The 12,815-nt window shown below is 49.2% G+C and overlaps 1 protein-coding gene across 6 annotated transcripts in view; it reads right to left on the bottom strand.

The window, feature by feature from the left end:
- OPA1 (OPA1 mitochondrial dynamin like GTPase) overlaps nucleotides 1-12,815 on the bottom strand; it is a 428,917-nt gene that overhangs the window by 83,062 nt on the left and 333,040 nt on the right. For all 6 annotated transcript variants that reach the window (XR_014970881.1, XR_014970880.1, XM_085635800.1 and 3 more), the window contains one exon: nucleotides 3,601-3,711. Coding sequence is in view for 4 of the 6 variants with exons in the window: in XM_085635800.1 (XP_085491926.1) it covers nucleotides 3,601-3,711 (111 nt within the window). In the remaining 2 variants the exon portion in view is untranslated. The remainder of the gene's footprint in view (nucleotides 1-3,600; nucleotides 3,712-12,815) is intronic.

Here is a 12,815-nt window from a genome sequence, read left to right on the forward strand (position 1 = left end):
TTCAGTACGCTTCCCTCTTTAGAGGAGGCTCTAAATACCCTTCAGTACACATCCCTCTTTGGAGGAGGCTCTAAATACCCTTCAGTACACATCCCTCTTTAGAGGAGGCTCTAAATACCCTTCAGTAAGCATCCCTCTTTAGAGGAGGCTCTAAATACCCTTCAGTACGCTTCCCTCTTTAGAGGAGGCTCTAAATACCCTTCAGTACACATCCCTCTTTGGAGGAGGCTCTAAATACCCTTCAGTACACATCCCTCTTTAGAGGAGGCTCTAAATACCCTTCAGTAAGCATCCCTCTTTAGAGGAGGCTCTAAATACCCTTCAGTACGCATCCCTCTTTAGAGGAGGCTCTCAATACCCTTCAGTAAGCATCCCTCTTTAGAGGAGGCTCTAAATACCCTTCAGTACGCTTCCCTCTTTAGAGGAGGCTCTAAATACCCTTCAGTACGCTTCCCTCTTTAGAGGAGGCTCTAAATACCCTTCAGTACGCATCCCTCTTTAGAGGAGGCTCTAAATACCCTTCAGTAAGCATCCCTCTTTAGAGGAGGCTCCAAATACCCTTCAGTACGCATCCCTCTTTAGAGGAGGCTCTAAATACCCTTCAGTAAGCATCCCTCTTTAGAGGAGGCTCCAAATACCCTTCAGTACGCATCCCTCTTTACAGGAGGCTCTAAATACCCTTCAGTACGCTTCCCTCTTTAGAGGAGGCTCTAAATACCCTTCAGTATGCATCCCTCTTTAGAGGAGGCTCTAAATACCCTTCAGTACGCATCACTCTTTAGAGGAGGCTCTCAATACCCTTCAGTACGCATCCCTCTTTGGAGGAGGCTCCAAATACCCTTCAGTACGCATCCCTCTTTAGAGGAGGCTCTCAATACCCTTCAGTAAGCATCCCTCTTTAGAGGAGTCTCTAAATACCCTTCAGTACGCATCCCTCTTTAGAGGAGGCTCGCAATACCCTTCAGTACGCATCCCTCTTTAGAGGAGGCTCTAAATACCCTTCAGTACGCTTCCCTCTTTAGAGGAGGCTCTCAATACCCTTCAGTACGCATCCCTCTTTAGAGGAGGCTCTGTGGTTGGATATCGCTCTCATTGGCCCCTGTTTTGAGTGTATACACTCAGCTCCAGGGTTAAGCTTTTCTCAGATGTTTCAATACAAGGGTGACCACTACACTGGTATCCTCAATGATAAATGGTTTTCCATACCTTTCTTTCTTCCACCTGGGAGTTTAATTGAGACCCAATATAAAACAAAGGGATTTCTCCCTTGTTTGGACAACTATTTCGATGTTGACACACATTGCCTTTCTCTTGAATTACGCCTTCGGGATTGGATCCATTATATAATCACTTGCAATCTTTTGTATGGTAAGGATTCTCTATAGAGATGTATATCTTATTGGGCTCTAACCAGTATTAGGTACCGCTTACTTATACGTTCCTTTCTTCTATCTTTATAGATTTACCCAGCACATTGTTGGTATCGGCTTAAAATTTGTTAGACTGTTTTACCCACAGTGAAGACGACTAGTATCCTCGTTCTACGTAGTTCGATTTATAGCCGAAGGTAGAAATTCATAGAAACTACCTATCCTTTGGGCTCTAGACATCGGGCTTTTTATGAACTATCTTCAGATATTTCTTTGCATAATGGATCTTGTATATATGAAATTTTATCCTCTTAAGGTGAAGTCTTTTTTTCTCTGAACACGTCTTCTTTGAACACGTTTTTCATCCTCTCATCACTCTGGGTGAATTATGAGATCACCAAAAGTTGTGGTGACGCGGGATCCACTTCAGTGATATGAAGTCACAGAACTTTATTTAATTAACGACTCCCTGCCCATTTGTCTGACTTAATACATGCATTTGAATCTTGGCAATCCCTGACGTGTCTAGTGTGCGACGCGAGGGTTGCGCACAGGTGTACGTTTTTCTCGTAATTATTCACCAAATAACGCGCTTCCTACCATTGTCTACTGCTAGGAACAACCAGATGTCGGTCCGAGGTAGCGACTGAGAGGTGAGTGAGGCGGCATGTTTAGAGGCTCCATTTCATGGCAAACTAGTCTCTTCATCATCGTTATTTGTTATTTGTAATGCCGTACCCTACAGTAGTATAGAGCGCCAGTAAGCATGTTTTAACTGCTCATACAAACCTAGAGTGCATAGTGCATTTTTGTTTCTGACTCCTTTGTTTATACTAGAGTTTCTGGTAATATCTGGCATAGATAGACAGCAAATGTATTACCCTGCCTTTAAGGCAGTAGTTGTCGAGGTATGAAGCCCCAACATTGCGGCCTTGGGGCACTGTAGTTATAATACTTTCAGTTGACTATGCCATCTTTAAAACCAGCATTTATCACTAACTATGCCGACTTGTTAGGTCCATAGCAAACCGAGAAGGATGAATGAGAAGTGATTGAAGCACTAGTGGTGGGTCCAGAACCTGGTCCACTGACTATAGTTCTTGTCTCTTTTCTCCCCTTGTCTACAGAGCGTTGCCTCCCGCCCTGAGTTGTTACCAGGAGTGGTGAGTAGCCCACCCGTATTCTTACGGGTAAGGAGAATGTTTATCTTTATTTACAGAATATAAATCAATATTGTAGAGAACAACTCATTGATTGAGGATGTTCTTTTAAGTAAAGACAGTACATTCGCATATTACTTTATTTTGATCATATGATCATTCTTGTTTTTCTTTTTCCACAGGTATCAACAACATCCCTGTAGTCTCTACTAAAAAGTATTACACAGGTGATTGTAGGTTGTATCGTTTCCTTTATCCAGTTTTAAGGTTACTGGTTTTGGTTTCTTAGACTTGTTTATTCACACTTGATTTTTTGCAGTAGTAGTACTATCATCAAGGTCCTGAGGAAGGCCACGATCTAATTATGATCATGATTGGCTGAAACATGTAGACCCTCTATTTTGACCAGCGCGCTCGCAAATTCTATCAGACCGCGCTTGCACTGTTTTTAACTTTTGACACCAAGAGATACTTAATAAAACTGTTCTCTCCTGGGAGCCAATTTTAAATCACATCGTAAACTGCATTATATATATTCATTTACACTTTGTCATGCTCCATTGATCTTAGGAGATCTAGCTATTTGATCATAATAAAACATCCGCGAGCTCCGCCATCATAGTGAAGGAGTGGTAGCTCTTTGGCTGCACTAGGTTTACAGCCAAGAGGAGATCCCAGATGACGAAGCATGCCACTTCGGTGGGTGATGGGATTCCTTCCTCTAAAATAGGACTTCCCTGTTATTGTTATTTTTGTTACTTTTGCTCTTTGTACTGTTTGCGCTTTTCACTAGACCCGCGGACTCTTTTGTTTGTTATGTATGAAATGGGGATTTAGTTCGCGCAGGTCTATAAAATCTTTCCCTCAGACCCTCCTCACACTCTGTTTTGTATATACATAATACTATCGTCAAAGAGTGAAGTCCCCGACCGACTGAGCTCCCTGGCTGCAGCCAGTGGCCCGGATGGACAGACCAGTGAGGTTGTCTGAAGGGGCTCTCAGTCGAACGAGGCAGCCCTGGAGCAGCTTAACCCACACATTCAGTAAAGAGGAGAGAGGTATTCACTCACTGAGATCCTCCGCCAGCTGCACGCGCTTCCCCGTCAGTAAGTTCACCTTCTTGTCGCCGTCTTCAGCAAAGTCCTCCAGGACTTCCTTCACGTTCTTCTCCAGGCGCCTGACTGAGGGAAGCAGACATCTCATAGTCACTCATATGCAGGGTACATACGTTTGCGCTTATTTGCTTTCAGTAAACTGCTCAGAGAGCACATTCTGGGAAAGCTCAACAAGGGTCATGCATTCCTCTGTCTTGTTACTGGATAGATCATTCTACAAAAGACACTTCAGCCTGTGAGTTTACAACCTCAGGGTCAGTCCACCAATAAAATGACTCACAAAATTGGGACTTTGCGGCTACATTTCAAAAGTGCCATATGACGCAACGAGAATTAGTGCCTGATATTTGCCCCTTTAGGGACGCTTGGTGTTACAGAAGGGCCCAGAGGCGTGATTGCGGCCCGCCTGTACTAAGGTTCATATTGTGCCCTAGGACCCCAAGTGGGAGCTCCCTCGTTTGCAGGAGTGTGTGCGGTTCGACCAGACACAGGTGCGGTGGCAAACATGTCTTCAGAAGGCACCAGATTGGGTCTCCTTGGAGGGGCGCCCTGTTGGGTCTTACACCCCCCCCCCCCCCGAGTAACCCCTTTATAGAAACTTATGTGATCCCAGGGATCAGGTACCCCAAGGCAGACAGGAGGATCCCTGCACCCTAGAAGATGAGGCCAGGACCATGCCAGTGAAGGATGGAGCTGCAGTCCCACAGCCGGACTCCTGTCTCACTGAAGCCCTCTCCCAGCACAGGCACAAAGCATCCAGGGTGCACCCCTGCACTCCAGAGAGCTCGCCTCAATATTTGGGAGGTGTCTCAGTCTGTGCGGGATGTGCCCGCAGCACAGACCGGGGCAGTGGGACCGATGAAGATTACTTACCTTCGTTAACACTTTCTGGTGGATGACCTACCTAACGGAAGATTCCTTCCCTTTGGCAGATCCCGACGGGATCCAGATGACCTTTCAGCAAGGTTCTTGTGTACTTACCTGTAGCTACGGTTCTCCAGTATTATCATCTTTCATAGATTCACATGCGAGAATCATCTCCGTCATAGGAGTCGCAATACAACGACGGGGATGATTCAAGCAAGTGAATCTATGAAAGACACCAATACTGGGGAAGGTGCCCTCGTGTGGCTCTGCAAGGTGTTCATACCACCCTGGAAGGGATGGAACCGACCCATGCAAGCACCACCCTGGAAGGGATGGAACCGACCCGCATACAAGCACCACCCTGGAAGGGATGAACCGACCCGCATACAAGCACCACCCCTGGAAGGGATGCAACCGGCCCCAATACAAGATCCACCCTGGAAGGGATTGAACAGACGCGTATACAAGCACCACACTGGAAGGGATCGAACAGACTAGCATACAAGCACCACACTGGAAGGGATGGAACCAACCCACATACAAGCACCACCCTGGAAGGGACGGAACTGACCCGCATACAAGCACCACCCTGAAAGGGATGGAACCGACCCACATACAAGCACCACCCTGGAAGGGATGGAACAGACCCGCATACAAGCACCACCCTGGAAGGGATGGAAAAAACCTGCATACAAGCACCACCCTGGAAGTGATGGAACAGACCCGCATGCAAGCACCACCCAGGCAGCGATGGAACCGACCCGCATGCAAGCACCACCCTGGAAGGGATGGAACCGACCCGCATACAAGCACCACCCGGGAAGGGATGGAACCCACCCGCATACAAGCACCACCCTGGAAGGGATGGAACCCACCCGCATGCAAGCATCACCCTGGAAGGGATGGAACAGACCCGTACACAAGCACCACCCTAGAAGTGATTGAACAGACCCACATACAAGGACCACCCTAGAAGGGATGGAACGACCCGCATACAAGCACCACCCTGGAAGTGATTGAACAGACCCACATACAAGCACCACCCTGGAAGTGATGGAACAGACCCGCATGCAAGCACCACCCTGGCAGCGATGGAACCGACCCGCATGCAAGCACCACCCTGGAAGGGATGGAACCGACCCGCATACAAGCACCACCATGGAAGGGATGGAACCCACCCGCATGCAAGCACCACTCTGGAAGGGATGGAACAGACCCGTACACAAGCACCACCCTGGAAGTGATTGAACAGACCCACATACAAGGACCACCCTAGAAGGGATGGAACGACCCGCATACAAGCACCACCCTGGAAGTCATTGAACAGACCCACATACAAGCACCACCCTGGAAGGGATGGAACAGACCCGCATACAAGCACCACCCTGGAAGGGATGGAACAGACCCGCATACAAGCACCACCCTGGAAGGGATGGAACAGACCCGCATACAAGCACCACCCCGGAATGGATGGAACAGACCCACATGCAAGCACCACCCTGGAAGGGATGGAACAGACCCGCATAGAAGCACCACCCTGGAAATGATGGAACCAACCTGCATACAAGCACCACCATGAAAGGGATGGAACCAACCTGCATGCAAGCACCACCCTGGAAGGGATGGAACAGGCCCGCATAAAAGCACCACCCTGGAAGGGATGGAACCCACCCGCATGCAAGCACCACCCTGGAAGGGATGGAACAGACCCGCATACAAGCACCACCCTGGAAGTGATGTACCCGACCCGCATACAAGCACCACCCCGGAATGGATGGAACAGACCCACATGCAAGCACCACCCTGGAAGGGATGGAACAGACCCGCATAGAAGCACCACCCTGGAAATGATGTACCCGACCCGCATACAAGCACCACCCCGGAATGGATGGAACAGACCCACATGCAAGCACCACCCTGGAAGGGATGGAACAGACCCGCATAGAAGCACCACCCTGGAAATGATGGAACCGACCCGCATACAAGCACCACCATGAAAGGGATGGAACCAACCCGCATGCAAGCACCACCCTGGAAGGGATGGAACAGGCCCGCATAAAAGCACCACCCTGTTAGGGATGGAACCGACCCGTATACAAGCACCACCCTGGAAGGGATGGAACAGGCCCCCATACAAGCACCACCCTGGAAGTGATGGGAGAGATTCGCAAACAAGCACTCGGCTGCATATCAATGTCAGTTTCTCAAACCTCTTTCCACACCCCCAAATGCCGATCACTTGAGCAAATTCTAGGTAACAGTGGGTCAAACTCTAACTTGTAAACTTATTAAGAGGATCTGGAGTCCACTCCAAGAGATGAGGAGGGGGGAGGTGGGAGGGCAGTGAGGAGTCTGCGGTTAGACAGAATATCCACCAGAAAGAGTGTAGTGAAATTAACAAATTAATCTGATAACGTGATTGATACTGCTAACTGCAGACTGTTTTGATTGTCAGGAGTAAGTATGCCTCAAGGTGAAATGGGGTGCACATGAAGACATGAGGACCAAACTGAGGTCCCACTGTTGCATGACGAAAGGTTTCAAAAACATGCGATTCAGACCTTTCAGAAAGCCCAAAGCAACAAAATGTGTAAAGGGAAGGCTGATCTGGCAAACATTAAAAAGCCAAAATGGCCAACATGTAACCCATAACTATGCCCACTGCAAGGCCTTGCCGGGCCAAAAACAATCAAAATAACAATGCATCAGAACATCTGGCCTGCAGAGGATCTAGAAGACGGACCTCACACCAGACCAAAAACGTCTTCCACCATAAATGGATTTTGATGAAAGACGTCCGGCTGCAAAGATGACATCCACTACCTCAGGCAGCAAATCAAATGAAACCACTGTCACGCCTCAATCTTAATGCCTGGAAGTGTAGATTACAGAGATTGGGAGGCAGGACCACCTAGTGTTCCTGAGACAGAAGGTCCCCCGAAGAGGCAGCTAATCGAAAGGCAAATGTTCAGGCTCAAGAGACCTGGGTAGCAAACTCTAGTGGCCCAATGAGGGGTATTAAGATGAATTGGCCTGCCTAATCTGACTTACTTCAACAAATAAGGCCAGAGAGGTAATGGTTGAAATTTGTATAGGAGACTTGTGTCCCATCGCAGATGGGATGCGTGTCCCAGTGACTCTCGCTGAGGGAACTTGAACAAGCAAACGTTTTGACACTGCACATTCTCATCGGTGACAAATATATAACTAAGGCTAATGCAAATGTTTGCATGTGCCTAGTGCTATCATTTGATGGAAATGCCATTCGTGGTTCACTACTCAACCCTGTACAGCTTGTCCTCTCACATTCAGATAAACCTGCTACGTTGTTGGCAACTGATAAAATGCACTACTGGTCTAGCTATCTCGTCATAGGCACAAGGCGTCCTGGCATAGGAACCAGGAGCCCACTGCGCCTAGCTTGTTGAAGTACAACCTGATGGTCTTACTGTCCCATGTGGACCGGCACCAACCTCCCCCTGATGGTCGTAAGGAAAGCTTTCAGGGCCAACCAGATGCTCGTAAAGACTGATATGGAGCTGCCTCTCCCTTGTGTACGAGATGCCTCTGTTCTCCCGCCCCAGCAGGGACAAATAAGTAACTTACCATCAGTAAGACTCTATCTGGACACAAATTCTTAACTTCGAACATCCCCATGCGTGAGACTGGATCCGGAAATTTTGAAGCAGTACCTCTGTGCGCCGGCAGGTGGAGGCATTCGGCTTCACGTCAGCCACACCGGAAAGGACATGTGCGGTGTCTCCCGAGCGTGCTGACATCAGTTTCCTTTACTGACATTTATAAGTCAGAAGCACAAATCCATAACAGAATGCTGATGGACCAGTGTGCAGACACTAGGGACCTACAAAGGTACAGCCACACGGAGAAATCCATTCGCACAGTGGAGGGGACGGATGGGTTGTAAGGAATCTGCGGCCGGATAGTCTTGCTACCAGGTAAGGCGTTACTGAAGAAAAGCCACTTGTTCATCTGATGGAGACTTCTAGCCGCAGATTCCTTACCTTAGAATAGGTACCCAAGCAGTACCTCCCACAGGTGGGACTTGGAACAGATTTAGACAAGAAAGTCCTAGAGGACTGAACATGCAATGTGCGCATCACGACGGACCTGACTGTCCAGACAGTCGTGCTCCGTAAACATGTGCAAGGCCACCCACGTTGTCGTCTGACAGAAGTCTAGAGCAGGGACTCCGCAAGCTAACGCAGTAGTCCCTGCCCTGGTGGAATGAGCACGCTAATCCTCAGGGGGTTGCTTCCTGGCCAGTACATAGCAGATTTTAACGTAGAGCACAATAATCGTGAGATGGTCCATTTTTACATGGTCTTTGTTTTTTTTGCCCTCACAAATCCAATGAACAGTTTGCCCACCCGGAAGTCTTTGGCACCATCAATATAGAAATACAACACTCTGTATGGGTCCAGGCGGTGGACGTATTCTCCTCTTCTTTGCAATGGTGAGGCAGAGAAAATAAGATAGGCAAAGTGGTGGTCTGGCCTACGAGAAAGGAAGGCACAACTTTAGGTAAAAAAAGGAACATGTTCTAAGAACCAGTTTGTCTAGGAAAAAAGTAGTGTAAAGAGGGTGCACAGAGTCAGTGGTGTAACAAAAGTTTACAGGGGGGGGGGCCTGCAAAGTGCATGGAGGGGCTCCCCTCCAGGGTCAGTCACACAGCTCTCAGGCCAGGGTAATGTGCTGAAGGGGCCCCCCGGAGCTCGGGCCCCCCATCCGGCTGGGGCAGCAGGGGCCTATGTTACGCCACTGTACACCGTGCTAGGAGTTCACTAACCCTCTTGCCTAATACGCTGGCCACTAGAAAAACCTTTTACTAGTTAAAAGGAGTAGAGGGCAATTGTACAATTGCTCAAAAGGCCAGCACATCAGGAAAGTCCAAACTAGGTTCAAGTTCCATTGGGGCACAAGGGTTTTGGAGGGAACATATACTGTAATACTTTGAGAAAACTGGTGACAACCAGTGATTTAAAATGGGAGGGCTGGTCCGGCAACCACAACTAGGCCGATATGGGCAGAAGATAACCTTTTCTGTGCCCAAACAAATCCTTGTGGGTCAACGAAAGAACAAATGACAAAACCTCAGACAAAGGTGCAGAAAGAGGATCAACATTTTTGGTTGCGCACCAAGCCAAACATTTGTCTCAATGGCTAGTGTATACTGTCTTGGTTGAGGTTAGCCTGGCTGCCAGAATGACATCACAGACTTCTGTAAGAAAGTCACAAACTGTCAACTGAAGGCGCTCAATCTTGATGCATGAAGGCGTAGCCAACAAAGAGCTGCTCATTCACCCGGAACTGCTGTGTACGCTGCAGATAGAATGCGAGCGCACGTTTTGGGTCCAGGCGGTGGAGCCGCTCCTCTTCCCTTGAAGGATGTGGAGGCGGAAAAAAGGTGGGCAAAGTGATGGTCTGCCCGATGTGGAAGGGCGTGACAACCTTTGGCAAGAAAGAAGGACGTGTCCTCAGAACCACCCTGTCCGGATGAACAGAAAGGAAAGGAGGTTTGGAAGAAAGAGCCACTCACTCTCCTGGCAGAGGTGATAGCTACTAGGAAAGCAGTCTTGAGAGTAAGAAGGCGCAAAGGACAGGTATGAAAGGGCTCGAAGGGAGCGCACATCAGAAAAGTCAAGACAAGATTCAAGTCCCACTGAGGCATTATGAAGGGCACAGGTGGGAACGTATGCGTAATGCCCTTAAGAAAACGGTTAACAACCGGGGACTTAAAAAGAGAAGGCTGATCTGGAAAGCGTAGAAAGGCAGCGATGGCCGAAAGATAACCTTTAACAGTGCCCAGAGCAGAGCCCTGCTGGGCCAAAGAGAGAAGGAACAGAAGAACCTCAGAAAGAGGGGCAGAAAGGGGATCCACAGTCTTAGCTGTGCACCATGCCACAAATCTGTTCCACCGACAGGCGTACACCGTTTTAGTGGAGGGACGCCTGGCTGCCAGGATGACATCACAGACTTCGGGAGGAAGATCGAAAGGTGTCAACTGTCGCCGCTCAATCTCCAAGCATGGAGGTGGAGGCTGGACAGGTTCGGGTGCAAGACCGTCCCCTGCTGCTGCGACAGAAGATCCTACCGAAGAGGCAGACGGATCTGGAGATCGATGCTCATACTGAGTAGCTCGGGATACCAGTATCTTCGTGCCCAATCTGGAGCCACAAGAATAACTTGGGCCCGGTAGCGCCTGATCTTCTTCAGTACTCTGGGCAGAAGTATATAGGTGGAAAGGCGTACAACAGACTGCAGATCCACTCGAGACGAAAAGCGTCTCCGAGCGAGTGCCGCCTTGGAAATTCCAACGCGCAGAACTGATGACATTGCGCGTTCTCTTCAGTGGCGAACAGATCTAACCAATTTTCTCCCCATAGCAGAAAGAGATCTTGCGCCACGTCCAAGTTCAGACGCCACTCGTGATCCACCATGCACCGGTGGCTGAGTTTGTCCGCCCTGGCGTTCAGAGAACCTGCCAGGTGTTGAACCACCAAGGTAATGCCTTGATGTCCCAGCCATGTCCAGATGCGCAGAGCCTCCTGACAAACGGATCCACGACCCCACCCCGCCCTGTTTGTTGCAATACCACATGGCAGTGGTGTTGTCCGTGAATTCCTGCACTACACTTCCCCGGACAGAGGGAAGGAATGCCTTCAGTGCAAGCCGGATCACCCGCAGCTCCAGAAGGTTGATATGGAGCCGGGACTCTGCTGGAGACCAGAGGCCTCTGATCTGCTCCTCTCCCATGTGGCCACCCCAACCCAGGAGGGACGCATCCGTCCCTACTGTGTGCTACGGTTGGGGGAGGGATCTGTCACTGACCCAATCGCGATCCGTGAGCCACCACTGCAACTGTCGTGCAGTGCCCTCCGAGATCTGGACGAGATTGGACAAGTTGCCCTGATGCTGTGCCCACTGTAACTTCAGGTCCCACTGCAGAGCCCGCATATGCCATCTGGCATGCGGCACCAGCAGGATGCAGGAGGCCATCAGGCCCGAAGCCGGAGGGTCATCCTGACTGAAATCCAGTGTGAGAAGGTGGCCTGATATATGATGTCCACTAGTTCTAGTGGGCACCTTGTATAAGTCCAAACAACCCCTTATGGTGATAAGTTAAAGACAACCTTTATTGAAAGCTATTCTAGTGGTAGCTATGGAGAGCAGCCTTCAGGCTAAGTCTTGAAGGAATGTAAAGCAGCTTGTTTTACCAGTCTATAATCTCTTGAATGACCAAATGAAAAGACAACCACACCAGGTATATATTCAAAATATATGTATTTAAGGTTAAACACACCCCTCTAGTCTCTTTATGAGATTGGAGTTCGAAGTACTAAAGTTACAAGTGATCAAGCATCAGTAAAAGCACAAATACACGTTTGGGGCCTAGGGGCGTACCAAACCATATACAAAAAAAAAATGGTATAAGAACCACGACTGGGATAGGCACTAGGCCTAGAGCCTCTAGAATCGCTGGGATCCCAAGGAACCACCGAAGGTAGTGACACAGGGGACCCACGGGAGCCGTATGCAGTGTGAAAACACAACCGCGGGTTCCTATTATCTTCTATGGGGAATGTCGCGGTTGGAATTTTAAAGATTAGAGACACTTCTAATCGAGTCAGGACCAAACCCTTTTGGACTTAGGTAGTTATAGGGCTAGCAAAAACCAAAGGAAATGATGGACGGAGTGTTGAACAATGCAAGCACTCACCCCCAGTCAACTGATCTGGGTTTAATCCATCACCGTTCTTTAGCCCACTCTGCCACCCCAGTTCAGACATGGCCATATGCAAATCAGTCTGACCCTGTGCCTCATGGGAACAGTCCAGCCCGAACTGCCAAGCCATGTCTTCCCTGGACCGGAAACAAGCTTCCTAGGACCGGTTTCTGGCATTTCAGCCGTCTTCAGCCAGGCTTGCAGTGGCAAAGTGAGCAAGGGACTCACGTCTGAGCATACCCTGAAAACTTATGGCGAACAAAGCAAAAACCAAAGGAAAAGATGGACGGAGTGTTGAACAATGCAAGCACTCACCCCCAGTCAACTGATCTGGGTTTAATCCATCACCGTTCTTTAGCCCACTCTGCAACCCCAGTTCAGTTATAGGGCTAGCACCCATGAGAGCACCGGAGTACTCGAGTTACCTCACCCAGGGAAGCCGGGTGCATAGGTGTCTTTTGGTGTCGGGTCGCGTCGTCGATTTCAATGGAAGCCTGCAAAGAACTGCTGCTGCCGTGAAGAGGAGAAGTGTCCGAAGAGCTCCAAGCCTGGATCTGGG

The sequence above is a fragment of the Triturus cristatus genome, chromosome 11 (genome assembly GCF_964204655.1).
Source record: "Triturus cristatus chromosome 11, aTriCri1.1, whole genome shotgun sequence".
Classification (NCBI taxonomy): domain Eukaryota; kingdom Metazoa; phylum Chordata; class Amphibia; order Caudata; family Salamandridae; genus Triturus; species Triturus cristatus.